This window comes from Frieseomelitta varia, unplaced genomic scaffold (assembly GCF_011392965.1).
Source record: "Frieseomelitta varia isolate USP_RPSP 00005682 unplaced genomic scaffold, Fvar_1.2 scaffold_131, whole genome shotgun sequence".
NCBI classification, from domain to species: domain Eukaryota; kingdom Metazoa; phylum Arthropoda; class Insecta; order Hymenoptera; family Apidae; genus Frieseomelitta; species Frieseomelitta varia.
The window spans coordinates 656846-684699 of NW_025108984.1; the positions used below are offsets into that span (position 1 = coordinate 656846).

At 26.7% G+C, this 27854-nt stretch overlaps 4 protein-coding genes across 8 annotated transcripts; 3 read left to right on the forward strand and 1 right to left on the reverse strand.

Moving 5' to 3' along the window:
- Positions 1-171: 171 nt before the first annotated feature.
- LOC122529525 lies at positions 172-1149 on the forward strand. Its single transcript, XM_043655741.1, has 3 exons — positions 172-416; positions 621-746; positions 816-1149. Exons 1-3 carry the CDS (start codon positions 405-407, stop codon positions 987-989), a joined length of 312 nt encoding a protein of 103 aa, XP_043511676.1. The 5' UTR covers positions 172-404; the 3' UTR covers positions 990-1149.
- A 4496-nt stretch (positions 1150-5645) lies between these two features.
- On the reverse strand, positions 5646-14049 carry LOC122529507. 2 transcript variants are annotated; one of them, XM_043655707.1, is made up of 18 exons: positions 13760-14049; positions 13407-13494; positions 13074-13290; positions 12813-12999; positions 12468-12689; positions 12233-12382; positions 11671-12019; positions 11123-11253; positions 10024-10275; positions 9595-9847; positions 9299-9523; positions 8858-9005; positions 8569-8739; positions 8359-8491; positions 8001-8275; positions 7805-7921; positions 7343-7468; positions 5646-6136 (listed from the first exon to the last, which is right to left on the reverse strand). In XM_043655707.1, the coding sequence occupies exons 2-18, from the start codon at positions 13465-13467 to the stop codon at positions 5665-5667; spliced, it is 3489 nt and encodes a 1162-aa protein (XP_043511642.1). In that variant the 5' UTR covers positions 13468-13494; positions 13760-14049; the 3' UTR covers positions 5646-5664. The 2 variants fall into 2 exon arrangements, with proteins under 2 accessions (XP_043511642.1, XP_043511651.1); XM_043655716.1 differs by lacking the exon at positions 13760-14049 and adding an exon at positions 13607-13661.
- Positions 14050-17079: 3030 nt separating this feature from the next.
- On the forward strand, positions 17080-20263 carry LOC122529441 (SCY1-like protein 2). Its single transcript, XM_043655579.1, has 3 exons — positions 17080-19122; positions 19214-19595; positions 19679-20263. Exons 1-3 carry the CDS (start codon positions 17433-17435, stop codon positions 20190-20192), a joined length of 2586 nt encoding a protein of 861 aa, XP_043511514.1. The 5' UTR covers positions 17080-17432; the 3' UTR covers positions 20193-20263.
- Positions 20264-22495: 2232 nt separating this feature from the next.
- LOC122529400 (ribonuclease Z, mitochondrial) lies at positions 22496-27343 on the forward strand. 4 transcript variants are annotated; one of them, XR_006306795.1, is made up of 8 exons: positions 22496-23026; positions 23128-23318; positions 23419-24133; positions 24368-24687; positions 25469-25867; positions 25949-26070; positions 26458-26916; positions 27006-27343. XR_006306795.1 is itself a non-coding variant. In XM_043655512.1 (7 exons), the coding sequence occupies exons 2-7, from the start codon at positions 23166-23168 to the stop codon at positions 26801-26803; spliced, it is 2277 nt and encodes a 758-aa protein (XP_043511447.1). In that variant the 5' UTR covers positions 22503-23026; positions 23128-23165; the 3' UTR covers positions 26804-26930. The 4 variants fall into 4 exon arrangements, 1 of the variants encoding a protein (XP_043511447.1); XR_006306790.1 differs by having other exon boundaries at positions 22503-23026; positions 25949-26292; positions 27006-27338; XR_006306794.1 differs by having other exon boundaries at positions 22505-23091; positions 23227-23318; positions 25949-26292; positions 27006-27337.
- The last annotated feature ends 511 nt before the right edge of the window (positions 27344-27854 follow it).

The following is a 27854-nucleotide window of genomic DNA, read 5'->3' on the forward strand; positions in this document are numbered from 1 at the left end:
CTATGTTATTTTTCTGGCTTTTGTAATAGAACATTTTCAAATTTCATATTCTACTCACATGAACCTGTTAAAATTATTTTATAATTAAATTACATTCTAACAAAAATGAACAACTTCCCGGATAATTTTTAAACGATAGTGTATTTGTTTTGAAGGACATTTTGGAAAATTAAGGAGATTTATCAGCAAAAATGAAAATTTTCGATCCGACAACGGATCGATTCCCGAAGTCATAAGAGGAAGAATAAGCACACACGCCTGCGCCACGTCCTCCGCGTACTCTTTTACCGCAAGTAAAGCGTTAGAAACTAAATATGTAGTTCAATTTTTTCTTCATCAGATTTTCCATACGATATCGTAAAGGTGATTGCGTAAACAGGGTTGCACAGAAGATTCTGGCAAAAATGCGCAACAATGTAAGATCACAATAAACGATGAAGTTACTTGACAAAAAGTGTGATTTGTTCTATTATTGCATCCCTTTGTTTGTTCGTTTCTCGTTCTTCTTTTTTTCTTTTACGTTTTCCATTTACTTTCAATTTCGAGCTTGTCGAAAGTCGTGACGACGAAACGAAAGAAAAGTGGATAGTATTAATTCTTACAAATTGATTCTCTTGCAGGAAGGGTCAGTGCTGTATCTGTTATTGGTATTAATCTTATGCGCAGAAGTATGTATGACGAGCGCCAGACACCTGATTAAAAAGAGGAATTACAGCGATCAGAGTGTGAGAGGTTATTTGGCGGAGGTAAGCGAGCCGCGGACAAAAACTATTTGTTTATTATTCATCGGTCACAAATGGAACGTCTGCTTTTAGCGGACATGTTGGTGGAATGAAGTATGCAAAGAGGAGTTTCACAGTAAATTCCGATGCCGATGTCCAAGATGGTCTTACTGTCGTGCACCTGGCAGATATTACGACGCTCATTGCAGCATGACACGTACAGGCTATATATGGACTCAACCGGAGACGCTCGAAGTTAACAAATAAATATCCAGTTGATCGCTAATTATCGCCAATCAAAAGCTGATAATATCAAATTTACCTAAATTCACTTTATAGTCAGATTAGGTAACTAATTAATATCTAGCTCTATTGAGAGTTTCTGTCAAATAATCATTGCGTATTAAATACGCTTCAAGTATGTAAATTACTATTCATCTCTTATAATTGTTACCTACCCTTTCCCCTCCTATATTTTTCTACATACATGTGTATATTATATATTTGTGATACAAGCTAAACAAACTTGTTTCTGTTTCATGTTTAGCAATCTACATAGTATCAAGATAGCGATAAAAATAATTATAAATATAAATTGTAAAGAACCGTTGTTAATTAATGCCGCAATGTTAATTAAAATATTAATGAATTAATGTTGCGTTAGAAAAGAGGAAAACACGAACACGAAAATGACACTGTTAAATAGAGTTCATTAAAATTATTTTGTTTTTTTTAATTAAAAAATCAACCTACTAAAATTGAAAAATTGATATTGCATAGTATTTATTTTAGCCTATTAGTGGATAAACAAAATAGTTTTTACTTTAGTTATAAATGTTTCGAAATAAATTACCCGGTATATAATTTTGTTTTATATTAATTTATTTATACAAAGATATAATATTAAAAAATTGTATCCAGTTGTAAATAATTTTACATTTTATAGTACAATGACAATGCAAACAACGTAGTATAAAATACCATAATACCATAATACAATATAAATACGAAGAAAATATGTAAATTCGTCTTTATCAATTTTTAATAATGAAATTGTATTTTGCGAAAAGATATTACCATATAATATATGTACACTGATACATATATGACTGATTTTAAAAAAATGAGGTTTTCTTTTTATTTGATCTTTTAATTTAAGAACAGAATGAAATAAATTAATCTTAGAATGATACTGTTTTATTTTCGAGCGTGTATGATACGTTTGGGATCGTAGACAATCCAAAACGAAATTTAAATATTATAAACATTATTGAATACTTTCGCACAAATTCTTCTTTAAATAACCTAAAAAAAAGGAGGATTGGAGTACTTAAATTTTACAAAAATAATTTTCATCAATACATGATTTCCTAATCAGTAGGAGAGTTTTTAACAAATGGGAAATACAGTTTGTCCTATTTTAAAAAAAGCTGTACGAATTTTTCAAAAGTAATCCATCATTTGCTCTGTTTATCATTTATTTATCATTTCAAACGATTAAGGCAAGTTCTCGTTAACGACATTCAGGACTTATAATGCAAATGCACGAAAAATTTTCTATTATTTATAAATTGTGATACATATTAGAAGGATGTATAAATTCAGTGGGATCGGCAACTGCATAATATCGTTCTAAGGTTAATTATAAAATATATATCGCAACATAAATATACATATTTTTTATCTAACATTAGATAGCTAATGTTCTTCTTTAGCTAAACAAAATTGAGTTTATTTTAGTATGAGAGAAATTTAATTAATTAAAAATCTATATAAACATATCAATTTTATATTCATTATCTATTAGTTTTTTCGATGGCTGTGCGCCTAATTAAATTATTTTGGAAAAACAGAATTCTGTTGCATTTTTTAAATAATTTCTACATTTTATTAATACCATTGAATTAAGAAGGATATAAAATGTGTGTATATATAAATTTATTTTGTAAAATTTCAATTTTTATAATAAATTTCAAATTTTTATAATAATGTTATATATATTCCACATAAAAATATTGCTTATGGTATCATATTTCGATGTGTAGTTTTATTATACTTTTAAATTGCATTTTAATAGTAATTAATTGAATGTTTATTTTAAGAAAGAAACACTAGTCAATGCATGTTAATTAGATCCTACAATTTAATTGATGATATTAGAAGATATGTATTTTTGCTGTGTTTTTATCTGTAAATATATTGTTAATATATTTATATCATGACAGGAAAGAATTTTGAATACTAATTGTAAGTTGTAAACGATTCTAAGTAATGTAATTAAGGAAGGCAAGAAATTTAGATTAGAAAATTTTCATTCCTAATTTTAAGTCAAATTTTTTTTCAATTTATTTGATTTTGTTATAAATATTTAATTGTAATACATAAAAAGTATTTGTTCAAATTTATTATAAATTTACAATAGAAAATATAATAAAGTACAGTGAACTATGATACAAAATGTTTCTAAAATAATTAATCGCCAATTAATCTAAATTCTCTGTTCCTTGTGAATTTCTATTACAGTATCAATTATATACATTAATTACTATATATTATTATTTAATTAATAATCTTTACATCATTGCATAATATAATTTATTGAGAATAAAGAATTTTAAAAATTAACCATCTAACCCGACTAGTATTTTGCAAGAAATTAATAATAAAAAAAATTAATTTATTTCAGATAATAGTTGAATATTATTGAAAAATTGATGTAAATTGATATACTATGTACACATTAAAGAATGACAATTAATAATTTAATGACATATAAATATTAATTTTAAATATTATAATATATGTATATAGTATGTTTCTAAAAATATATAATCTTTTAATTACTGATATCCTTTCATTATACGTGTATATTAAAACTTAATAGATATATATATTCTTATGCGTTATGTGATAATGTTATTTTTTGTGATGCATCGTCAAATTATATTGTGTTTCACGTTGCATGATTTTTCTCGTATTTTTTTATATTATTTTCATTATATTGTATATAAAATAATTTACTTTGCCATTTATATACAAAACAATAAAAATGTTACTTGTAAATTATTTATCAAACGTGACAAATAACTTTCATGTTGAAGAAAAATATCGTCATTCATACTCATACAAGTCATTTACACGATGTCTCATTTATTTCGAATTGCTCAATACCTTAGCCTTAATTACTGTCATCAATATAAAAAATTATACAGGACAAAATTGATTGATTCACAACGATGAATACTATGATTTATCATCTTTTTTCGAAGTCTTTTCTATTTTCTAAGGCCATTAAATGATACTATATATTTCTCGATATGTTATTTTATTTTTTAGGAAAAAATATTGAAATATTTACGTTTAGAATTGATTGTCTTGTCTTTCATTGGATAAGTTTAACAAAACTGAAATAAAAATATTTTAATCTGAACTGAAAACTGAAAAAAAATTTATGTTTAATATATAATCTTTTTTAATATTATTTATTATTATTATTATATTATTATTTTAATTATTTATTACTAATGGTTTAGTGTCAATAAAAGTAACTAAGGTATCGTGCAATCCGATAAATGAAACACCGTGTATATAAACCTAAGTTAATGTCAAAAATAAATAATATAAGTAATGTAAAAGTCAATCGCATAAAATATATTACAGTTTTGTAAATGATTCTTACTTTCAATATATTTGATGAAGAAAGATTAAGAAGTTTCATAACTAGTTATACAAGGACATATTACATAAGTAATGTAATCTTTCTTATTTCTTATCGTTAATCATTCTTATTCATATTATTACACTTTTAGATACTTTTTATATTATACAAATACGTAGCGATCTTTGGGATAATTGTACTGTGTCATATAATTTGTACTATACCAATAATTAAATATTAAGAATTATATATACAATTGCACATAATCACATTAAAGTGGTTATTTTTAACGACTTCAAAAATATTTCAAATTTGATTAGAAAAATTAAAAATTAATTCCTCATATTGCATTCAATTCCATTCTTATTTTCTTTAAAAATATGAGACCTTAGACCCTATGTGTTTCCTGATGAAATTTCATAGGCTTGCATTTAGATTACCGACAAATCATAAGTTTAAATTAAAAATTAGAAGAACAGACGAACAGATAAAAAACTTTACATAAATTTAAAATAAAAATATAATTCATTTAGAAACAAAATTTCAAAAATTTTCAACTCAACACACGAGTTTGATATTATAATAATATTATAATAATATATCTCTAAATACAATTTGAAGCGTCTCGTATAATAATATAACTTTATCTTTCGTGGCATTAATATTCAACGATCAGGCTAACAAACGCTGCTGAATTGTATTTTATAATTATTACACTCAATTAGACGCAAAAACAGTCATATGACAATGTCTTTGCACTTTTCTATCGTCTGTTCTTTTTTTTTTTTTTATATATTTTCCCTAAATTTTATAAGTTATTTTTATAATTGACAAAGTGTATAGTTACAAATTTTGTAAATTGATATGAATCGTTCTGTGGCAGAGTTAAGATAATCAATTATAGTATTCCTTTTCTTTTCTTTTCTTCCTATTGTTTGTTTTCTTTATGGCAGCATTACATATTATTTATATTATTATAGCACGATCTCTGAATTCTAGTAATTTTAGATAGAGTGCCTCGATACAAGTTTCAATCCCATTGAGAGACATTAATGTACACACTTGTTTATAAGTTTAACAATTTTTTAAAAATCATTACGTTGCAATAACAAGAAACAAATATATTAAAAAAAATAATATGTATTAAGATAGTCATATCATTAAATAATAAAATTCAAATTTTTGACGTGCTATTAATATATAGAATGATAGAAAAAGAGATATTAAAATAAAAAAATTATAAAAATTATAGTAGAAATTAATAAAAATAATTTTACTAAATTTCTAATCGATGTACTCGTCATCGTCATCGTCAACAAATCTAATATTCTGATCATAAAACGATCCTTGTTTCAAGCAAAATGTTTCTATACCGTAGTCTGGATTTTGAACAGAGACATCAATATCTCGGCTATTTAATTTTCGAACTTGAGAGAAATTTTTCAAAGGACTTCCTGATAATTCCGTCATAGGAATATTTACTGTGTCATTTATATTTGTAATTGGCTCTGTACATTCCATTAACTCCTTATATTTGCAAGGCATATTTATTACGTCTTCGTCCTGATTGTTAGAAATATGTTTTTGATTGCAACTCTGTTTGATTTTTGAAAAATCTTTCTGCAACGTTCTGTTTGAAGCAGAACATAATTTTTCTTTATTATTTTCATCGTTATCCAATATATTTATAGGGCTTCCAAGCAGGTTTTTAGAAGAATTGGATTCACTTGAGTCCTCATCTTTGCCTATACGAACCCTATGAGAAGTAAAAAATATTATTATAGGAACAACTATTTAAAAAATAATTTAGGAGTGCCAGAATCGAATTTGTAACGGTGAGTACAATAAGTAAGTATTACTTAGTTTAGTAAGGTAAGAAAGTTAGTTTAGTAAGAAAGGTTATATAATTTTCAATTGAATTTTTTAAAAACTTATTTATGTAATTATCCATTGTTATGTTACATGAATTGCAATTTCCCTATAATGATTCTCGATATTATGGAAAGCATTTTGTTGTTGCCAAATTCAAGAGCTGCTTTTATCCTTTAAGTATGAACAATTATCAATAGAGTAATTTGTGCTAAATATTTTTGGCTAAAGTGTAAAATTTTGATGTATTATTAAAATTTTTTTATGGAGCAATACGTATGTGATACATGTATTATAGATACTAAATATCTATACTGGATATCTATCATATATACTGAATACATATTTATATATAGAATGGTTCATTTAAGTGAGGCCACTTAAATATTTTTTTGAATTATGATGATGCAAAAAATATTTTTCACCTAATATGAATATGGTATCGAAAGGCCAATAATATTTTTTTCCAAGGTTTTTTTACAATTTAAAAAGATATTTAAATAGCCTTACTTAAAAACGGATATATATATATACACCAGTAATAGAAACATTCACAGGTAACTATATCTCACATTTCTAAAAAGTTCTAATCGTTTCTAACTTGTGTGTTTCGTATTGACTCAGTAAAGATATATAAAAGCAGTTTACATTATTTATATAAGAGCCACATATGCATTATTCAGCCTGTTTAGGATTATATAAAATTAAATATGAAGAATGTTTCGATAAATTCATTTATTTGTTCTAGAGTGAAAGTAATATGGAAGTAAAACATAAAAATAAGCATATTAAATATTAAAGCATATTAAAGCATATTATAACTCTTTTATGTAATAGGACAAGTAACATTTTTTTGTTTTGGTGACTGAGAGTAGATATATATTTTGTGCTTTAACGATGATTGTAAAGGATTAATTATATTCATTCACGAAGAAACAATATTTTGTCTGACAAAAATTATAGATAAAATTATAGATAAAAATTATAAATAATTTTAGTAGATTTATCAAAAATAATATATAAATATAGTATAACTTTCACTTTTTATACGATTTAAATAATAGTTATACAAATTGCTATTATATGGACTTACCTTTGGTTTGAAATAACACAATATTGTTTTTGTTCGAAGATACTAGATACAGATTCCGTGCTTACTTTAATACTAGAATCCTCTAATAGTTTTTGCACAGGGAGTAATTTTTCGAATGTTCTTGTTCTGAAAGTTTCGGAGAAAGTTTCATTGTTAATTTGTTTTCATAATCTAAATTTAATAATTTAGTTATAAAAACTAATAATTTACTTTTTAATAATATTTTTCACTCATTAATCATCAAAAATTAAACACTTTATAAGTCATTTGCAAAGTAACATCATATATATATTTAAAGTTTGAAGATCAAAAATGTTAAATAAGTAAAAGAAATGACTAGAAAGCATTTTTATGTTGTCTATATATACAATATATATATAAATTATATATAATATATAACATATATAAAGATAATATTTAATATAATATAATATAATATAGGTTCATATTTTTGATATTTACCCTTGTTCTAGTTCAAATCCAAAATCTTCAAAGCTAGAAAGTTTCATTCTTCTATATTCAGAAGGTGTTAGTGCAGTACCTTCGGTTTCAAGAGCCAAAATAGAATTCCTCTTGTTTCTGATGATAAACAATAATATACAGTATATAATTAATAATATTATTGCTGACAATTTAATACACAGAAATTATTAATTACCCCAGGAGAAGATCTTCTGTATCAAGTTTTAAGTCCTCAATTGGTGGAATCCAAACTAAAAAAGCAGGATCCATTCCTAAATAAGATCCTGGAACAGCACTAGCATTTGCTACATTGTAATCATAATAATCTAATTCGAGTTCTGAATCAGGATTTGTTAGACTAAATTCTGATCCCGGACCTTGTAGAAGTTTTTCGCGATTTTTTCTTTCCTTCGTTTCTTTCCCACTTACTAAAATCGATGGACTCGAAAGAACACTTTCAGGTGAAGATTCCTGCGTATTTAAAAAGTTATGATAAACATCACAATGTTTTTTTATATTTATATTTATAAATTATTAGATAAAGAGATATTTACCTTTCCTTCTGAATTATTATTTTCATTATTTTGATAAATTTTTGGAATGCTATTGCTTTTATTGTCCTTTAAGTTCTCATTTTCCTTTTTTAATTTCTTTTCTTCTGAAGCATCGTAATCTATTGTCTGTAATCTACATATGAATTATATTGTAATTAGAATGCATTTTTAAATTTCTGCTATATCAAATAAGATACACAATAAACTCACTTTACAGGATAAGCATATTTAACTTCTGGTTTATGGTAAACAAGAATATTGGAAGCTGGTAATAATTTATCACAGTTCGATTTCACTGATGTGATTGTTTTGTCAGAAGCACTTTCCAATGTGCTATTTAGCTTTAATGTACTAGAACTCAACGTAGATTCATCTTTGCACCTATAAATTGTAAAAGTAATGCTGCTTTATAATACAAATTCAATTTTTCCTAATTAAATAACTTTTCTTATGATTCCTTTAGAATTTTAATAATTTTATTCTTAAAATTTGTTCTTACCCTGTCAGGGTTTCAATACTATGGTAATGTTCTTCTGTATTACTTAAAGTTTCTTTTGGAGCAGATTTCGTATTTGTTTCTATCATTGAGATAACTTCGGAAATAATTGTACTTGTAGATAAAAATTTTGTTCGATCAGGCATTAGCTCTAATTACAAAAAAATTAATTTAGTCAACTATGAAATATTAACTGCAAAATAATTCAGTAATAATTATGAAATGATAAAAAAAGCTAATAATTTATTTAAGTTTAAATTATTAACTTTATATGTATATATGATAACGATAATACAATTTCTATTACAGTGAATGAAAGATAATAAGTATGAAATTAGTATTAATGAAACATTTAATAATTTTATATATTGAAAATAATTGAATATTTCTAAAAAAAAAATATATATATATATATATAATTCATAAATTCCATAATATTGATACCAGAAACATCGTTGAGACTGTCCAGATCTTCAGCGATGCGGTACTTCCTATATTTTATAATAAACTGTAATGTCAAGAAAATAGAAACTACAAATATGAGTATCAAAATCAAGGCAGTTGCTAAGTGTGCTGGTTTCCAAAAGATCCATTCTCCTTCAACGTTCGTTGAATTTGTTTCAGAAGGCACAATGGTAGTAATTCTATCTCTTTTTAAATATTTTTTATCTACAATCACAAATTTTCGCAATTACTTTTAAATAATTTGCAATTTGCAATATTTAAAATATGATTTTCACCTAACACAGCTGCATGAGCAAGAAAACCACCAATACAAATGTTTCCTGATGCTGTAAGTTCATCGCTGAAAAATTCCAATAATAAATTTTCCCCAGTGCTGATAAGTGTCTTTGTAAACTGCATTTTATCAAACGTAACATCGATTAAAAGATCTGCGTTCAGGGAATTTCCATCCCGGACACGCAGATACTGTCCTGGGCAAGGGAATTGTAATTGATCTAAATGTAATCCAACTACAAAGTTCGTCTGTGCCTAAACAAATTAAGTTAGTCAGATTTTATAATGTTGTTGTTATTGTCTGCAACAAATGAATAATCACCAGTAACAAATAATTACTTATTATTTATTTGTTACTTATTGGCTAGTAGTACATTTATTGGTATTTATTCATTATTATTATTTTATTAATTTTATACTTATCATATTACCTGCAAAAGCCAGAAAGATCGGCCAGGACAAGCTTGAGTACTAGCTCCAAGTATTTTCCTGAAAGGTTGTTGTTTTAATACAATGCGACATCCACATCGACACTGCAGTCCAATGTTAGCTACAACTTCCGGCTTCGTTGCAGCTAAAACTGTTCCGTGACACTCAGGATTCCCAATTCGATCATGCCACTCGTTTTTAATAAATTCCTCCCGAAACATTTTACCACAGAATTCAGTTTCTATCGCTTTCCCCTATATTATTTAACAAACAAGTTCTAACTTTATTGACTTTGTCATCGTCATTGAGAAATTGAGCATGTATTGTTATAGTAACAATTTCTTAAAAAGAAACCAATTTTTAGAGAACAGATCAAAAATGGAGAAGACAGAGGAAAACATCAGTCAGATAGGCGTGGAAGAAAGAAGAAAAAAAGGATGGGAGGAAAACTTATTGAAAAGAGAAACATAGAAATACAATTGCAATGGCAACAGGTAAAATAAGACAATTCAAATACAACAAAAGAACGATAAGGTTCATAGGGTTTTTAAGTAAAGAAGAAGAAAGCAAGAGCCAAAAATTAATAACACAAGAGATGAAATAGATATTGATGGAAGAAGAGGAAAAAAGAAGATGTGGAAGAAAATATATGGAGAATGGAACATCTCACTAGAGAATGTAAAGAAATTAAAAGAAATGTAATGAAAGATGTAGTGAGCGGAAAATAAAATAAGAACATTGAAGAACGGCTTGAAAAGTTGAAAAGGAAAAGGAAAATAAATAAGGATTAATAAAATCATAAAAGAAAGCTTATAAAAGCAGAAAATTCGTATAACAATTAAGGCATTAAGAAGAATATAATATATTAAGAGCGAAATGGAAAGTTAGAATAGAAAAGAGTGAATGTGAGAGAGGATGAAGGATAAGGAAGGACAGGAATGATTAAATGATAAGATTGAAAATGGTACTATATGTACACAATGTTCCAACTTCAATTCCTGATTGTGAGATTAAATAAATTTTATATATATATATATATATATAAATTATTTGATCACACAGTGATACTTAAAAATTTTGTATTAATAGACAAAAATTTACCTGACAAAATTTTGCTCCATATTTTGGAGGTGGAGCATCACAAAAGCGGTATCGATTTCGAATTCCTCCAAAACATGAGGTACTACATGGACTCCATGGACTCCATGGTCCCCAGCCCGCAGTATCACTTTCTAAATCAATTGTTATTAAAGAACAATGAGTTAAAAGTATTAAAAAAGTAATTTATGTTTCAAATGTCTTATAATACATGTATATACATTAATTATATATATAATATTAAATTATATAATATCAAATATATATATTATTAAAATGAATTATACTAAAATATCGGGTAATAATATAAAATCCCTTATGCGAGCAGATTAAACTACCTCACATGAAGTATTTCACATTAATATATTTAAATGTAGAATTATGATCATTGTAATGAGATCATTGTTATGATTGTAAGATAATATTCGATATCAAAGTTATGTGTTCTAGTTTAACAATATGCAACGTTATATGAAATTGCATTATATGTATGTATGTATGTATATATGACTGTTAATATGATTATGAAAAAAAAAGAAGTTTAAACCTGCCTTGGGAAGGAAATGTGGGTATGCAGGATATCTTGACATCCCCCATAGCACCTGTGATCGCCTGACTGACATAGATGAAACAATATTCGACAAACTTTTCTGTAAAAATATCGCAATCGAAAGCCAAGGAATGCTTGCCATGTATTGATTTAGATTCTGTAATGTAATGAAGACTGGAGGGTGAAGCAACGGAAGTAACGTCAGCTTTCAAACGGCCATAAACACGAACACGATCACCTTCTAATCGACACGAAGGATATTCAAAAAGGACGGCGACACCTCCTGACCCTTCACAAGGATATATCGATCTTGCATGAACCGTAAGTTTAAATTTTTCAGACCAATTCACCTGTAATTCAAACAGAAATTTATAAGCAAATATTTTTATATATATTATCGTTTCCAATATTTTATTTACTGATTTAATTAGTTAACTATTTAAAACGCGAAAAAATTGTCTGTTCCTCGTATAAATGATTCGGCATAATTGATGATGATTGTTGACGATAAATGATAGTTTATTATATCGTACGAACTTAAAAGAAATGAACACGCTGATTACCTTAAAATATACGCTAGTATTTGGTGCTGTGGGATTAACATTCGAAGATCTTAATCTCACAGCATAATTTCCAGGTAATCCAAACAATTCGCATCGGAAAAATATAGTCTTTGTTGGTAAAAAGTCTCTTATTTCTTCGTAATATAATATCTGAAAATACAATATTACAATATTTATAAGTAACAATAGCTGTTTTAGTAATGATGCGACGATGATAATTTCTAATGCAATTTACTTGGATATAAGTATTATTCTGCAAATAACAGGCAGTTACGCTAGATCCACAGTATATCAATTGTAAAATATAAACAGCTACAGGAACATTATCAGATGGACTGCAATTTACTTCATTGTATCTTATCGTGACTTTGACAGGTTTGTCTGGATAGGTGGTGATTTGTTGAGATTCCAAGAATATCGTTGGTAGTGGCCACTTTACATCTAATATTTTACTCGTCTATAAAAATAAATATGTATACAATTAATACTTTTGATGCGAATATACTACGAACTATTGTCATTTATATGCGCAGAAGCTGTTTATAGTCTCCTCGGCAATTAATATCTTTCTTACAACAACCTGATGGAAAGCGGCAACAGGCACTGATGAATTTTCATATTTATATTCTATTCGTAGAGCGTAAACACCGCCACGGGTAAAATACCCGCAGGGTATAATAATTGAAATAGTTTCATTTCCCAAAGGCAGTTGTCTTAGTTGAATCTCGCCGATTAATTCTGATATGTCTTCAAGAAGGTACAGTACTCTGAAACCGATACAAGGTTCTTAAAGTTTGCAAATAGCAATACTTTCAATAGCTTGTCTATTAAAGGCGCTTACCTTAGCAGAAAAATTTGATTTGAAATATTTTTAAGCAGCTTAGCATCACTGTTCCCCTCGTCTTTGAATTCGTATTTGTACTTTGTTTTTCCTGCAGTTTCATTGGACTTTGCAACAGATATTGTAAGGTCTCCCGATAGGGCGACGTGAGAGGAAGGGGAATCAATTTTCAATAAAGTAAACTCGTCTTCTTCTTCTATCATCGATCTAGTGATATCTAAATTGTTTTTTTTTTTTTACTTTATTAGTCGTCTGATAATAAAGATTACGATAGACGATATTTTTTTATTTTAACATACGTGCTTTTTTTTGAACGTAAAAAAATAGATTTACCGAATTCAAGGAGGATGGTAATTAGTATTCCAAGGAAGAGCCATTTCAATTTCAAATTCATATCCAATTCGTCATCCGTGTTCAATTTCTAAATAATCGTAAATAAATAATTTAATAGTTAGTAAAATAACTCTTATATAACTTATATAATATATAATATAAATTAACTAATAAATGAATAATTTAACATCGAAATTTACAAGTTAGAAAATATTCTTATTTTGCTATGTCCTCGATAAATGTCGGACATTCTCAAATAATTTAAGAATAGATGTTAAATAATGAAAAGCCAAGTAACTTCTAATACTATAATCGATTACTTTCAATGTTTATATTGGCATTTATAAACTTACGATTGCCTTGTTTATCTCGACGCAAACATACTTGCTGGGGATAATTTCGCTCGTACTGAAAGCAGGAAAGTCATAAATGTGCTGTTGGTGGATGCACCACTGCAATTTACGAAGGAATCGATATCGAAGGACTTGCACCGTAAACTTTCACTCTTCACTTGTCCAAGAGTTTCTCATTTTCGTGGTTTAGGAAAAATGCTCGACGTACACCGTCTTTCGTTACCATTATCAAATGTTACACACTATTGACACATTGTGTAATTCCTCTTATTTATCCTTGAACTAAAATAATCACGATGGAATAAAAAAGTTCAACAATTATCATTACACTGTTCATATCATATAATTTATATTATAGTAGTTATATAGTAAAATTTATAATAGTTATATAGTAAAAGATATAGTATAATACTATAAGTAAAGATATAGTAATTATATAGTAAAAGATGTAGTATAGTACTATAAGTAAAGATATAGTAGTTATAGACTATATAGTAAAAGATGTAATATAGTACTATAAGTAAAGATATAGTAGTTATATGGTAAAAGATATAGTATACTATAAGTAAAGATATAGTAGTTATATGGTAAAAGATATAGTATACTATAAGTAAAGATATAGTAGTTATATAGTAAAAGATATAGTACAGTACTATAAGTAAAGATATAGTAGTTATATAGTAAAAGATATAGTATACTACTATAAGTAAAGATATAGTATACTACTATAAGTAAAGATATAGTAGTTATATAGTAAAAGATATAGTATTATAGTAAAAGAGTTTCAAAATGGATTTTAAGCACGATTATTTAATTTCAATTCATAAAAATTATAATTTAATTCATTTGTAAATTATAATTTGGACCAAAATTCTAAAAGATAATGAAAGACTCTATTATACAAGCAAATTGTTTAGAATGTTTGTTCAACATTATCTTGCAATTATACACGTACTCTAGAATTTAAAAAAGAATCGTATTATTTGAATGAAATATAAAATAACTATCTCATAGCAAAAGATCGATGTTTGAAAAGAATGCCGTATCTTATGAAATATAAAAATAAACATCGTGAAAAGTTGCAAACCGAAATAAAACAACGAACTGTTCGCGAATATATATTCTTCAGTAAAACATTTCTATATTTCACCTTTTCTATTTAAATGCTCGCACTGACATTCTCGTCGCACTGAAACGGTCGCTCACAGTTATTGTTATTACAAACGCAGAAAAGTGGGGTGGACTTAATAAAAGAAATATAAGGAGAATTTTAATTGAGAGAATGTAAGGGTAGAACGCGAACGACTTATATGCGGCTCGTAAGGCAACTAAATCGTCGGGGTCGACGGCCAGTGCTCCTCTCCCTTATTCACTGGCTCACCCCACTACGAAGGTCGTCCTTTAGGGAGAAAATTCTGACAGAACATCGACTTTAATCAATGGAGAGATTATATTGAATGTGCTCTCACAAAAGAACGCTGTTTTTCTTTTTTTTTTTTATTTTTCGAGAACTATTTTTGTTAAGTAATACATCTCCTTGGACATCTTTATTGCATAATAAAAATTGTTGGAGATACGTAGTATAGATAAAGTGACAAATTATTATTTTACTAACTTCTTTCTTCTGTTTTGTTATTACGTCGTGCACTTGCAGCATGTACATATAAAAATTGCAGAAAATATTAGAAAACTTTTAGCTACTTTAGCTACTCGATGTTTCCCCCCAATATTATTTTTGCTTCAATATAATATGTATATAAATAACAATTAATAAATAATAAATATAAATATTATTTGTACTTACACTTTCTAATACAATTTAGATGAATATATATTGAGATAAAGTATATTATTTAATTTATATTAGATATTATGTATATATTATTATATATATTATTATATATTATTATGTTATGTATATTATTAAAGTATAACATTTAAGTATATTTGTATAAATGTATAATAACACATATTGAATAAAGTTATATAAAATAGAAATAATTTCCTTATATATTATAATGTAAGATCATTTTAATTAAATTCAAATAATACAACTAATTTTTCAATGAATGCATTAATTAAAATATTTAAATATTAACGTAAAACAATAAGATTTGCACTTAAATATACTGCATGTTACATTATAAACATATACTTTATTGCAATAATGTAAAATATTAAAAATTCAAATAATTTTATCGTTTAACTTTATATTTAACAAAAGCTTTCTATTTATTCCAAAACATTTTATTTTATTTTCGGAAGTGTAGCCTTCATTTTTTGCTTTTTTTTTAAATTTTATTTACCTTCATTATTTTATAGTAAATATGTTAACTCAGTAAATGCATTTGTTTGTTAATCTATTTATCTATTAATTTAATAAATAAATAAATTTAATAATTAATTTAATAAATAATAAATTAATAAATAAATAATTTAAAAATGTATTCTCGAATAATGCAGTTTCAACTTTTATTAATAGAAGTATACTTATCTATACTGTAAATGATCACATTGCTAGAAATTAAATGTAACAAATATATATTTTTATCTTTCTTGATACTTTCGCCAAAATCTCACATAAATGATAAAACATTTCTACATTTCTTCGCATACAATTTTAATATTAATAATTAGTATAATCTTAAAATATGTAAACATATTTAATTTTCAATTAAATTATTTTTTCTTTTATTTTTTATTTATATTTATATTTATATTTATAGATCTTAGTATCATAATTACTTTACTTTCAGTGAAATTATTAATTAATAGTTATTACGGTAAAATTATTATTACCTCTCTGATTTAATTATTACAATGCATTAATTAAAAAAAAATATTAACGGCATATAAAATATTAATGGCAGCATATTATCTTTTAATCAATTTTTTAAAAAATTTATTCTATTCATTCTTTATTTCACATATTTACTTTAAAAATTTACTACACACATTACATATTTAATGATTTTTAAATATTAATGTCTATTATTATTTAAGTTATTATCAAACTCTACTTGAGTATGATAATTTTTCAATTTCCCTAAATATTTAAATATTCAAATATTTTTAATTTTTTATTGGCAAAAAACAGTGATCTATAATATTGTATGAATCATTATATATGTACATATATCTAGTGAAGTAACTAAAGAGATGATTTTATTTTTCCATTTTGTACAGTGAATTAAACAATATAAAAATACGGAGAAAATTTAATATAACTGATACAAAGATAATTGTAAAAATATTTAAAAAATTTTCGAGAAGTAATAAGTACTAACATTTACATGTTTAGGTTGGTAATTGGTAAGTAACCATCAAATGGTGTCTAACAAAATATAACCAACTGATATGATACTTAAGATTGAGTCATTGTGTCATAAATTATCATAATACATTTGATACAACAGCGTTAACATTGATTGTTATAATATTTTATATTGTTGACCATTTCAGAAAATTACGTTTCGTGTACTGTACAATATATATAAATATATAATAGAATTGATTGCTAAAAGGCAGCAAAATTGATGAAGTAAATCAAATGTCAAACAAAGTAAAGGAACATAAGGTTTCTATAATTTGAATAATTAGTGTTTACTAAAATTAAAGAAATAAAAAGAATTAATAAATGGATACTTAAAATACCTATAAATTATAAAATAAAATGGATGTACTTGCAAAGTTACGAAATACTGTTAGCAATACAATATCTAATACTGTTCAAAACACTGCTTATGGCCTGTCGCAGTTGTCAAATGTTCTTCCTGGTAATCCAGTAACCAGAGAGTTTGAAGTAACTGCTCATATAGCGAGTGCAGGACCATCGTTACTATGGAAGATTTACAACGGTTACAAGAAATCTACAAAACAAGAAGCAGCAATATTCGTGTTTGAGAAACGCATTTTGGATAAATTTTCAAGAAACGACAAAGAATTGATCTTAGAAACATTAAAAAGAGGTGTTGCACAATTGACGAAATTACGTCATCCACAAGTTTTAACTGTTCAACATCCTTTGGAGGAATCTAGAGACAGTTTGGCATTTGCAACTGAACCTGTATTAGCTAGTTTAGCCAATGTTTTGGGAAACCATAATAATTTACCACAGCCATTGCCAATAGCATTAAAGGATTACAAGTTACACGATGTTGAAATTAAATATGGACTTTTGCAACTTGGTGAAGGTCTGGCATTTTTACACGGAGATGTTAAATTATTACACAGAAATCTATGCCCAGAATCTATTGTTGTTAATAGTCACGGGGCATGGAAGATCTTTGGATTTGATTTTTGCGCTTTAAATCAAAGTGTTGAAGGCAAACAACCTCAATGGTCGTACGTAGAATATGATATATCAGCTCCATCTATAGCTCAACCAAATTTGGATTACCAAGCACCAGAATGTATTTTGGCAAGCAGTGTTGATACATCTAGTGATATATTTTCTTTGGGAATGGTAATATATATTTTACATTCTCCAAAGAATGTACTTATTCATGAATCTAACAATGACTTATTAAAATGCAAACAGTTCTTAGAGAATTTTAAAAGTTCGACTATCACAGATAAGTTTCTTCCAACTTCAGAGTGTCTTAGAGACACAGTTAAATTGATGTTACATCATAATCCTGAATTAAGACCAGATGCTCATCAATTTGTAAAGATTGACTACTTCACAGATATAGGTGTTAAAACCTTGAATTATTTAGACAAAATTTTCCAATGGGATAACTTACAGAAATCACAGTTTTACAAAGGATTACCTCAACTTTTAAAACAATTGCCACACAGAGTTGTGCTGCACAGAGTTCTCCCAGCTTTATATAAAGAATTATTTAATTCTCCAATGATTCCATTTGTTTTACCTAGCATAATCTATGCAATGGAAACAAGTTCTGTGGAAGAATTCAGAGAATATATTTTACCAAACATTAAATCAGTTTTAACATTAGATGATCCTCCACAAATTAGTCTTGTTTTAATGCAACATGCTGATTTATTATTAAAATTATGTACTACAGAAGTAATAAAAACAGATATAGTTCCAATGTTATTACGCGCTTTGGAATCAGAATGGGAACAGTTGCAAGAATTATGTTTATCAGCTTTACCTAATATTATAACAATGATTGAAGGACCAGTGATTAAAAATGCAATTTTACCTAGAATGAAAAAGATTTGTTTATATGGGAAAGGAAACAGCAGCAAAAGTCTTGGAGTTAGAGTTAACTGTTTATTATGTCTTGCAAAAATGTTACCACATTTTGATCGATGGCTTGTCCTTGATCAAGTATTACCTTTTCTACAAGAGATTCCACACTCTGGTGAACCTGCAATTCTTATGGCTATCATAGGTATCATATTTCATTAAAATATTAATATAATAATAAAAGTAGTTAAAGTTTATAAATTATAAATAACACAGATTAATTCATTCCTTACTAGGTATTTATAGAATGTTATTAAATCATAGTAAACTGGGAACAAGTAAAGAAATATTAGCAACAAAAATCTTACCATTTTTATTACCACTATGCGTTGAACAAAATTTTAGTCTACCGCAATATGAAATTCTTTCGAATCTTGTAACTGAAATGATAAACCGTGTAACATCAGAACACAAAGATGCTTTAAAACAATTAGATGCCATGCGTCGTGAGACTCAACAGTTAGATCAAGAACTTTCACAAACCTCTACCATGTATAAAAATATTAGTTCAAGTAACGATGATGGAAATATATTTTCTACAGTTCCTACTTCAAATACAAGCGCAACTTTGAAATCTCTACAAATTGAAAATGAACTGACAATGGAAGATAAATTTCGGTTAGTAATTATAAAAAATTGTTATTTATCTGTTATTAGATTTTAGAAATATATGATTTTACGATTGATCTTTCTATTTGTAGATTAGTTCAACAGCAAGGGATGCACCAAAGATTACAATCTCAAACACCATTAATACCAACAATTGTTCAACCTACAAAACCTCCAGTAAAAGATTTAACTGATACTTTATTAAAATCTAATTTAGATCAACTAAATCTTTCAATGGCAAGTTCAAAATCTGATTATTCATGGAAACCGCCAAATTCGAATCAGTATCAACACTTCAATCTGCAAGGAATGAATACACAATTAAATCAAATAGGAAATACTTATGTTCCCAATTCAGTCATTCCTCGTAACAGTATTAATTATTCTATGAATCAGGGGAACATAATGGCTAATAAGTTAGAATTTAGTTCAAATTCTATGAATCAAGGGAATATAATAGCTAATAAGTTAGAATTTAATTCAAATCTAAATTCTAATGTAAATAATTTTCCTATCAATCAGTTAGAATTTAATTCAAATTTGAATTCCGATTCAAATAAAAAAATAGAAAAAGTATCTTATGATGTAATGGATCTACTTAGTTAATAATTTTATTTATATAATGTATTATTATAATGTTTATTATTCCACATATAATGATAAAAACAGTCAATTTCATTTAATGTAGATATTACATTATAACAACATTGTTCTATTGTCTTTTAATTATATTTTATTTTTATTGTTGTGTATATAAATTAATTTTTTGTTATCGTTTAAAAATTTTTAAAAGAAAAATTGACTCTTAATGACAGATATTCTTTCATTAAATTTTGAAATATTGATATTATTATAATAACATACGTATAATATACTATTGAAATATATAATTAAGTATATAGAAAATTACAAAAAATATATAATTCACTACAATATGTATTTCTTTTTCATTGACTACATATCATTCACTTGTCTTATTGTTAGTGGCATTTTAATACAAAATTATGCTAGTATTTAAAAATAATTAAACAAAATAAGTGATATTTTCGGGAAGCAAAATTTTTGGTTCAAATTTGTTGTAAGGGACGCACCCCGTTACCTTGGGTTTACTACTGGGCCACTAAACAAAAAAGTAATGTGAGGGACGCATCCATTGGTAATACTGTTAGGCCCATAGAGTAATTGCGAATATTACTTTATGGGACTGACCTGCCTAAGGTGCATCTAGGCCAAAAATGACTTACTTTCCTAGTCACGTGATTGAGTGATTGGACAGGACACAAAGACAGTCGGCCTTATATAAGGCCGACACGGCATATAAGTTTTAATTTTTCCGCCGGTTCTATCTACAATCCGTACCGTGAGTATCTCCAAATTTGTCATTTCAGATTAATCAAAAATTCATGAAATTGGACGTTTCTAAATAATCGTAAAAAATTGATAAATTCTGTCCATATATGCTTATAATTGTGTATCAATAAAACCTTTTTTCTTTCAATTATGTGAATGATTTAAATTAACTGCTCGGCGATGAACATGTTAGCCATCCTTGCAGTAGTGTTATATTTTGCGAATATTTCGAAAACTGTTCATTTGTGAAAATTTGATTAAAATTGATTTTTCAGCTTCAGTAAAATACTCTTGAAATAACAAATTTAGATCAAAGGTTTTGTCTACGATATACTAATGTACTACGGTACAGCTCAGAATAATATGTAATTTTAGAAAAAAGATAATATTAGTAAAGAACATGTTTACTACCGAGTTTAAAACATGTCACGCAATTCTTAATATATCTTAATAAGTATTTAGATAATTATTTATAAGTTTGTGGATTGTATCAAAATCCTGACGGTTCAGTCAGTCGTGAAGCTGTTTACCCCAAACAAATGCCGATACTCCTCTTTAAAAAGAGCTGATTATTTTTTAAAATGACTATTTGAATTAGATTTTTTAAACTGACTACTGTAATTATTTAAATTGACTCACACCATTAGGGTCGTCCTTATTCCAAATAATTATCTCACTATTATTTCTGAACTTTCTCGTAAAATTTTGGATCTTAACTTTCTGAATTGACAAAAATTCTTCTCGCAAACATTGTATTTGTACAAAAAATGGTGTTGTCTATTTTCAAAATTTCAGCTAAATCGGGGATGATAAGTTTTCAAAAATTTCGCGTTACAAATTTTCACGAACATCTAAGGCAACATTGGGGAAAGTTGTTCACAATGACTTTGATAACATATTTTTCAAAATCAGTGAAGATAGCAAATTTTTAATTGGGCTGTTTAAAATAAATTGAAAATTACTACAACTTGTTATACGTTTTAAACGTAATAACGTACGAATTGAAATCAAACAAGTGTATTTGTGTTAAAAAAGTATACAATACGTTTTTAAATAGAGGGTGTTCCGTAAGGAATATAGGAGATGATTCTACGTGAGAATATGAGACAAGAAAGAATGAAATTTTTTCATTAAAGCCTTCGTTTTCGAAAAAATCAAATTTGAAAATTTCTCAGAAATACCTGAATTCAGCTAATTCTGGACATGACAGAAAAGAAGAATAATTAGAAGAAGGTCATTCTACTTGTAAAAATTAATAGAAAATGTAGAATAAAATTTTTTTGTTTCAAAGATATTTCGTTCTCGAGGAAATCAAGTTTGAAAATTTATCAAGTGCACATGTACCAAGGCGTTTCTCTAACGAAACACATTCAAAACATTTTCTTGAAAACCACTTTAAACAAAAAGATTTTATTCTACTCTTTTCACTTATTTTTGCGCCTAAGAGTGTCCTCGTGTCGATTACTTGGAATTAACTAAGTTCAAATATAGAAAATTACTCGAAATTAATTAAATTCAAATACTCGAGAAATTTTCAAACTCAATTTTTTTCGAAAATGAAGGTTTTAATGAAAAAATTTTATTGTTTCTTTTCGACTCATTTTTTCACATAAAATCACCTACTCGGTTGTAACACCAGTTACGGGATATTCTGTGTAAGAATGCAAATCCAGTATTAGTGAATGAAAGAGGTGAATAGGTGAACTCTCTGCCGTACAATGTGATTGTTTCTCACTCAACTGTTATATATGTATAATATGTGTGATTTTTCATACAAATATGATAAAAGTTACGTAGTATTTATCGTCGATCAACGTATCATAAATTAATTGTTCCGATCGAAACGCTATATATTCATTGATGAAATTAGTTTTTAATTTGTAGTAACACGCATATCTATTTATATATATGCTACGTGCATTTAATAGCACGTGTTAACGTCACTTTTGTTTTTTACGTATTTTTATTGTACAGTTAGATTTTCATTTTAATAATTATATTTCAAACCTACCTACAAATACTATTGCAACTGTTGACAAGAGTTTATAAATCCTGTTATAAAATGGTGTAATTTTACAATCTGAGATAAGGTTAGGTTAAAAGTTAAGTCAACAGTAAAGAACAGCCCATAAAATTTATATCTTTTAACGAAATGGTAAATGTGTAATATGTAATTCTTTTATTTCTATAGGCAATATATATGTATATTAATACAATTATATTAGTACTATGTTTCAATTTAGTACATGTTTGTTCAAATTCATTACTAAAAATATTCATATTATTAAAGCGCACAACAGATTACTGAGTGAATCTTCTGTGATAAATTTAGCAGTAATGCAACAAAAAAAAGAATTCAAGCATTTTAATGCATATTTGAAGGTATGTAAAATGCATATTTGAATGTACAAATGAAATTAATTATTTATTAAACTTTACAATGTGTGTAATACTTTTATCAATGATTAATATTTTACAACAGGTGCTTGGTAGCGGAGCACTTGGAACCCCACAGTGTGTATTTTTTATGACTGATCACAGTAATTATATATTTAATTGTGGTGAAAGCACTCAACGATTAAGTCAAGAACATGGCTGTAAACTATCCAAGATAGAAAATATATTTGTGACACATTTTTCTTGGAAAAATATTGGAGGTATTCCAGGTTTACTGCTAACAGTACAATCTAGTGGTACAACAGAAATAAATATTCATTGTCCTGAAGGAGTTCGCGATTTTATAGAAGCAGTTAAATCATTTGTATTCTTGCCAAAACTGAAAATTTCTTATTTCACAATTGATGAATCTGCAGAGTACAATGATTGTAGAATGAAAGTTTCATATGTTCCTATAACAAAATCTACAAAAAATATTAAAAAGCTTTCTTCAGATCTGGTTGATCAAGAACAATATTACACAAATGAAAATGACAAGAGAGTTATAAATGAAGAAACCGACAAAGAAAAAGTTAAAGAAGGAAAGAAATTGAAAAGCATTCCAAAAGTAATATGTTATATTTGCACTGTTCATTCAAGATCTGGGAAATTATTAATAGATAAGTGCATAAACTTTGGTGTACCACCTGGGCCACTTTTGGATAAGTTAAAGCAAGGAATGGATATTACTAAACCAGATGGATCTGTTGTTTATAGTAAAGATGTAGTGTCACCAGATATTCCTGAAACTACTTTCATAGGTAATTTTGAAAATATATAATCATACATAATCATGTCTTTAGTATATATACAATTAAATATTATTTCATGCATATCACATCATTAACTATCTCTAGCTTTTAATAATTTATATTTATAAATATAATTAAAACATATTTTTTAAAACAAACATAACCTTGGATTATATTTAATTGATATATTAAATTATTTTCTATTATTATATATTTCAATTATTATTGTTAAAAATTTTGTAGTTGTAGAATGTCCGACAGACGAATATTTGGATCCTATAGTGAATCATCCTGCTTTTTTAAAATATCAACAAACAGAAACAGAAGCAAACGAAAATAAAGTATTTTGCATATTTCATTGTACTTCTGACCAAATTTTTACCAATCAACGATATCAAGACTGGTTAAGAAAATTTTCTTCAAATACACAACATGTAATTGTAAATAGTGAAAATACTTGTATGGGCAGTGAAGCTGTTTACAAGAACCAGTCTTTATTAAACATGTTACACCCTGAAATATTTCCTTTGTTAAGTAAAGATCGTTTTGACAAAGATAAAGAGGTAAGTTATACTGGATGAATCAAAGAGATAATACAGGGTGAATCAAATAAAGTATTACAAATTATTTTCTCGGGATTTTCTCCAATTTTTTTTTTAATTCAATGATACTAAGAGGTTAGTTATATGGAAAATAAGTAACAATTCTGAGGTAAATAATAATGAGTCAAAGGGGATTAAAACCCTAAGTTTTTTTTTTAATGGAATATCGTATTAATTTTAAAAAAAACTTAGAAAAATGGGATTTTTGACTCACTACTGTTTATCTCAAAAATATCATTTTCCATATAATCAGTTCCTTAGTATCACTAAATTTAAAAAAAAAAGTTTGTTGCTAGCTGTTATAGTTTCCAAGAAAATTGTAATATTCTATTGACTCACCCTCTATATGAAAAAAATAAATCCTTGAAATTACGAGTTAATAGATCATGCATATTTTTTTAAAATTATTTTATCACTTATATATTGTTTTTGCTTGTACAACAACTAAATATTTTTAACTCTAACAATATTTTTCAAGAAAATAAGTAAAAAGTGTTCATTATGTATATTGTATACATAATATATTATAGTTATATTTGATATAGAATATATTTTAGATATATATTTTTGACAATTGTTACATTTGTATCATTATTATTACATTTTTTCTCGGAAATATATATTTAAATAATCTCGGTATAATTCTCTGAAAGTTAAAAATTATTTATTTACTCGTTTATTTAGCTTGTGAAATAATATATTAAGAATTTTACAAGATTAAATATTGCAAAATTTATTGCAGACTTTAAATGATAATATCTATCGTGCTAGAACGGGACAAGTGATAGAGATACGGCCAATGCCAAAACCTTTACAGAATGCTGAAATTTACAAGGATACGCAAATATATATTGACGATCTTCTACAACTTCCTGACTTTACGACTGTTTTAAAAGAATTAAAGGCTGTTATTAAGGAAAAATCAGTAGAACATAATTTAAATACTATTCCGGATTATCCACGAATTGTAATGTTAGGTACTGGCTGTAGTGTACCAAATAAAGTTAGAAATACAAGTGGTATTCTTTTACGTGTTAATAAGGATTGTAGCATTTTATTGGATTGTGGAGAAGGTACTCTTGGACAAATTATTAGGTTTTACGGGGTTTCGGAAGGTCTTAATATTTTACGTACTATTAAGGTATGTCTGTAGGTGAATTAAAGCAATTAACATTCAGTTTTACTCGTTTATTATCTTTATTATTGTTAATATTTTTTTAAGGCTATTTATGTATCACACATGCATGCAGATCACCATTTAGGATTCATTGGTTTGTTGTCTGTAAGAAAAAAAGTTACAGATGAAAAGTTGTACTTACTAGCGCCAAAAATTTTAACACCTTGGTATGAATTTTGTGATGATCAGTTTAATTCTATCAAAGAGCAATATATTTCTATAAACAATAACAATCTATACTTCCAACATCATAACTTATCATCAGTGTTAAAATCGATGATTTTCAAGAAATTAAATGTCAAAGACATAAGCACGATTTATGTCTTACACTGCAAGCAATCATATGGCGTTGCCATTACTCTTGAAGATAACAAAAAAATCGTTTATAGGTAAAATGAATAAAATACTTAATCTTAATTCTTAATCACAGACATTGAAAAGAAACATAAATGGTTCCTACCATTTCTATTAGACAGCATGTCTGTTGTTATGGGTTAGGTAAATTAATTATCACGTATTAACAATTTCATAAATAAAATCATGTTTTATTTCAGTGGTGATACTATATTTTGTCAACGTCTCATAGACTTGGGACAAAATTGTGATTTATTAATTCACGAAGCGACTATGGAGAATGGTCTTGAACAATTAGCATACAGCAAGTCACATTCAACGACATCTCAAGCGATAAAAGCTGGAAAATCTATGAATGCAAAATTTATCTTATTAACACATTTCAGTCAGCGTTACTCAAAAATTCCTTTTATTCCAGAAGAAAAAAATGTTGGACTTGCTTATGATAATATGGAATTTAAATTACCACAATTACCACTGTTGCCTCTTTTCTATCCGTGTATAAAAGTAATGTTTAGCGAATATAATAAAGTACTATCTAAATAAGTAATGCCTAATTAAAACACGGAAAACCTTCTAATACTCTGAAAATTTTAAGTGAAAAACATATTTGTTATCAACGTTACGTATAATAGGGTGTTTCACTTAAGACCGAACATGTAAATATTTTTATTTTTAATGATATGAGAAATGTTTCAAGCAAAGTATAAAACATTTTTATGATTTCATTTTTTTGAATTATTTTCAGATCACCACTTTTTTGTACTAGACAGTACGTGTCTCTTATTTTTCTTTTTTTTTCTCGATGAAGTATGAAAAATAACGACTAAAAAAGAACAACATTATAATTCATAATTTTTCCGTTTCAAATACATCGTCACCGAATGAACAAAGAAAATAAGTTCACAAATCATATTAACATTATTTCAGAATTTCATTATTTTTTCAACGTTCAGAATTATCTCGAGATCATAAGTTAGATGCAGAATTAAATTGAGAATACATTCTAACATCTCCTACATAATCCAATAGAAAAATATGTGAAAACAAAAATTCGAAAGAAATAATCGTAAAAAAAAATTTTATTATCCCTCCCCTCTGTATATTATATTTATCAATTTTACATATATAATTTTTTATATGTACAAAAATAGAATTTCTTTTTCGAAAAATAATATTTTATAATTTATAAATGACTATAGACTAATAAAATAAGAAAGAGCTATTTCTTTTATAGCTAGATACAGTTTCAAAAAATTCAATTCTTAAGTGGTATAAACGATATTCTCTTTCTGGAACCATCTAAACTGTATTTGATAAGAAAGAACAAGCACAACCATGTAAAATAATGGAGGACGTTTTGTTCCAGTTTGCTATATGTCAATAAATGGACAATAATTGCTTAAAGGTTGCAGTTTTCGAAAATGGTAATGTTAGAAAAATTTTAACAAATAAATGTTCAATAGCAGAATTTATTGCTTATATAATGCATTTAGTTTATCCCGGTTTCCTTAATATGATAAATAATGTAAATTACAAATAATATCGCTGAAATAACGACTTCGATGTCAACCTCGCTTCTGTATATATAAAAAAA

Coding starts and splice junctions, on each gene's coding strand:
- LOC122529400 (XM_043655512.1), top strand. CDS start 23,166: ATGTTTCAATTTAGTACATGTTTGTTCAAATTCATTACTAAAAATATT. Junction 24,134..24,367: donor TCCTGAAACTACTTTCATAG/GTAATTTTGAAA, acceptor AAAATTTTGTAG/TTGTAGAATGTCCGACAGAC. Junction 24,688..25,468: donor GTTTTGACAAAGATAAAGAG/GTAAGTTATACT, acceptor AATTTATTGCAG/ACTTTAAATGATAATATCTA.
- LOC122529507 (XM_043655707.1), bottom strand. CDS start 13,467: ATGAATTTGAAATTGAAATGGCTCTTCCTTGGAATACTAATTACCATC. Junction 13,000..13,073: donor AATCAAATTTTTCTGCTAAG/GTAAGCGCCTTT, acceptor TATCGGTTTCAG/AGTACTGTACCTTCTTGAAG. Junction 8,740..8,857: donor AGTATTGAAACCCTGACAGG/GTAAGAACAAAT, acceptor TACAATTTATAG/GTGCAAAGATGAATCTACGT.
- LOC122529525 (XM_043655741.1), top strand. Junction 747..815: donor TGAGAGGTTATTTGGCGGAG/GTAAGCGAGCCG, acceptor GTCTGCTTTTAG/CGGACATGTTGGTGGAATGA.
- LOC122529441 (XM_043655579.1), top strand. CDS start 17,433: ATGGATGTACTTGCAAAGTTACGAAATACTGTTAGCAATACAATATCT. Junction 19,123..19,213: donor AATTCTTATGGCTATCATAG/GTATCATATTTC, acceptor ATTCCTTACTAG/GTATTTATAGAATGTTATTA. Junction 19,596..19,678: donor ACAATGGAAGATAAATTTCG/GTTAGTAATTAT, acceptor TTCTATTTGTAG/ATTAGTTCAACAGCAAGGGA.